This window comes from Bipolaris zeicola, assembly GCF_000523435.1.
Source record: "Bipolaris zeicola 26-R-13 unplaced genomic scaffold scaffold_824, whole genome shotgun sequence".
In the NCBI taxonomy this organism is placed as follows: Eukaryota; Fungi; Ascomycota; class Dothideomycetes; order Pleosporales; family Pleosporaceae; genus Bipolaris; species Bipolaris zeicola.
This window is the reverse complement of record NW_006912873.1, coordinates 1-1,047: the sequence shown is the minus strand read 5'-3', so window position 1 is coordinate 1,047 and position 1,047 is coordinate 1. Positions and strand designations below refer to the sequence as shown.

Genomic DNA, 1,047 nt, shown 5'->3' with positions numbered 1-1,047 from the left:
AACACTTGTCAGATTTGATGGGTCTTCAATGATGGAGTCAAAAACAGGTGTTCATTCATGCTATCTCCTAAGGTGTCGCCTTTTTGTGACCTTTTNTTTTCTTTTGTTTCCTTGGCCTTATGCATGGGCCTCAACTAAAGCCTTACTTCTGACAATAGTGCAAGAACCAATCCCTCGCAACAAGTCAAGCAAGATGTACAAGGAACATTGCTGATCTTTCCCGCGAGTGGCTTCTTTATTTGTGGGATTGGGCCGGAGAGCGCCTTGGATGGGCCAAGTGCAATTAAGAAGTTAGCGCCGAACTGCTCATTAGGGATTAGCTCCGAGACTGCCCCCGCAAATCGTACAGGTAAGACCATGTCACTCTTCCAGTATGCTGCGTCGAGCTTCTCACTTGGCTCCAGCATCTTTTCGGTAACAGAGCTGAACGTTTGAACCTGAGAGCCGGTGACCTTTGGCTGATGCTTGAAAAGGTCATTATTAAGAACCATGAATTCGTAGACTTCACCGATCTTAGCCATGCAATCGGAGTGGTAGTACAGCCTGCTTTTCCTCTCGCTTAGGGTATAGGCCATGCGGTCAATATCAATTGATTCCGTGGGATTGAGAAGATGGTATGGCAGGTTTTGACATAGTTCGTAAGTGAGCTCGGCTCATTGGCAGAAGATGTCAAAAGTTTGGGTGGTGTCTTCTCTTCCTCTTCGCCTCCATCTTCCTCATCCTCCTCATCAAAGAAGTTATTGGAAGTGGTCTCGTGAAAAGACACGTGAGGGGGCGACGTGGCATTCTCAAGAGCAGCGTGGACATTAGCGCCTCCAAAACCAGACAAGTTAACGCTAGCTCGTCGGATGATCGAGCATTTGGGTCATTGAACCATGATACGGTTTGCACATAGTTTGAGACACTCTCAATCAATCCTGGGGTTCGGCTTGATGAAATTCAGGTTGCCTGAAATTTGACCACGCTCAACAGCCATAGTGGCCTTTATCAGACCTGAAATACCGGCAGCGGTGAATACGCTGCTAAAACAGCCCTAAAAGACCAAAA

General features: G+C 47.1%; 1 protein-coding gene across 1 annotated transcript; it reads right to left on the bottom strand.

The window, feature by feature from the left end:
• Positions 1–134: 134 nt before the first annotated feature.
• Positions 135–521, bottom strand: COCCADRAFT_10660 (uncharacterized protein; the record flags this gene model as incomplete). Its single annotated transcript, XM_007720911.1, has 1 exon — positions 135–521. One exon carries the CDS (start codon positions 519–521, stop codon positions 135–137), a length of 387 nt encoding a protein of 128 aa, XP_007719101.1.
• Between the last annotated feature and the right edge of the window lie 526 nt (positions 522–1,047).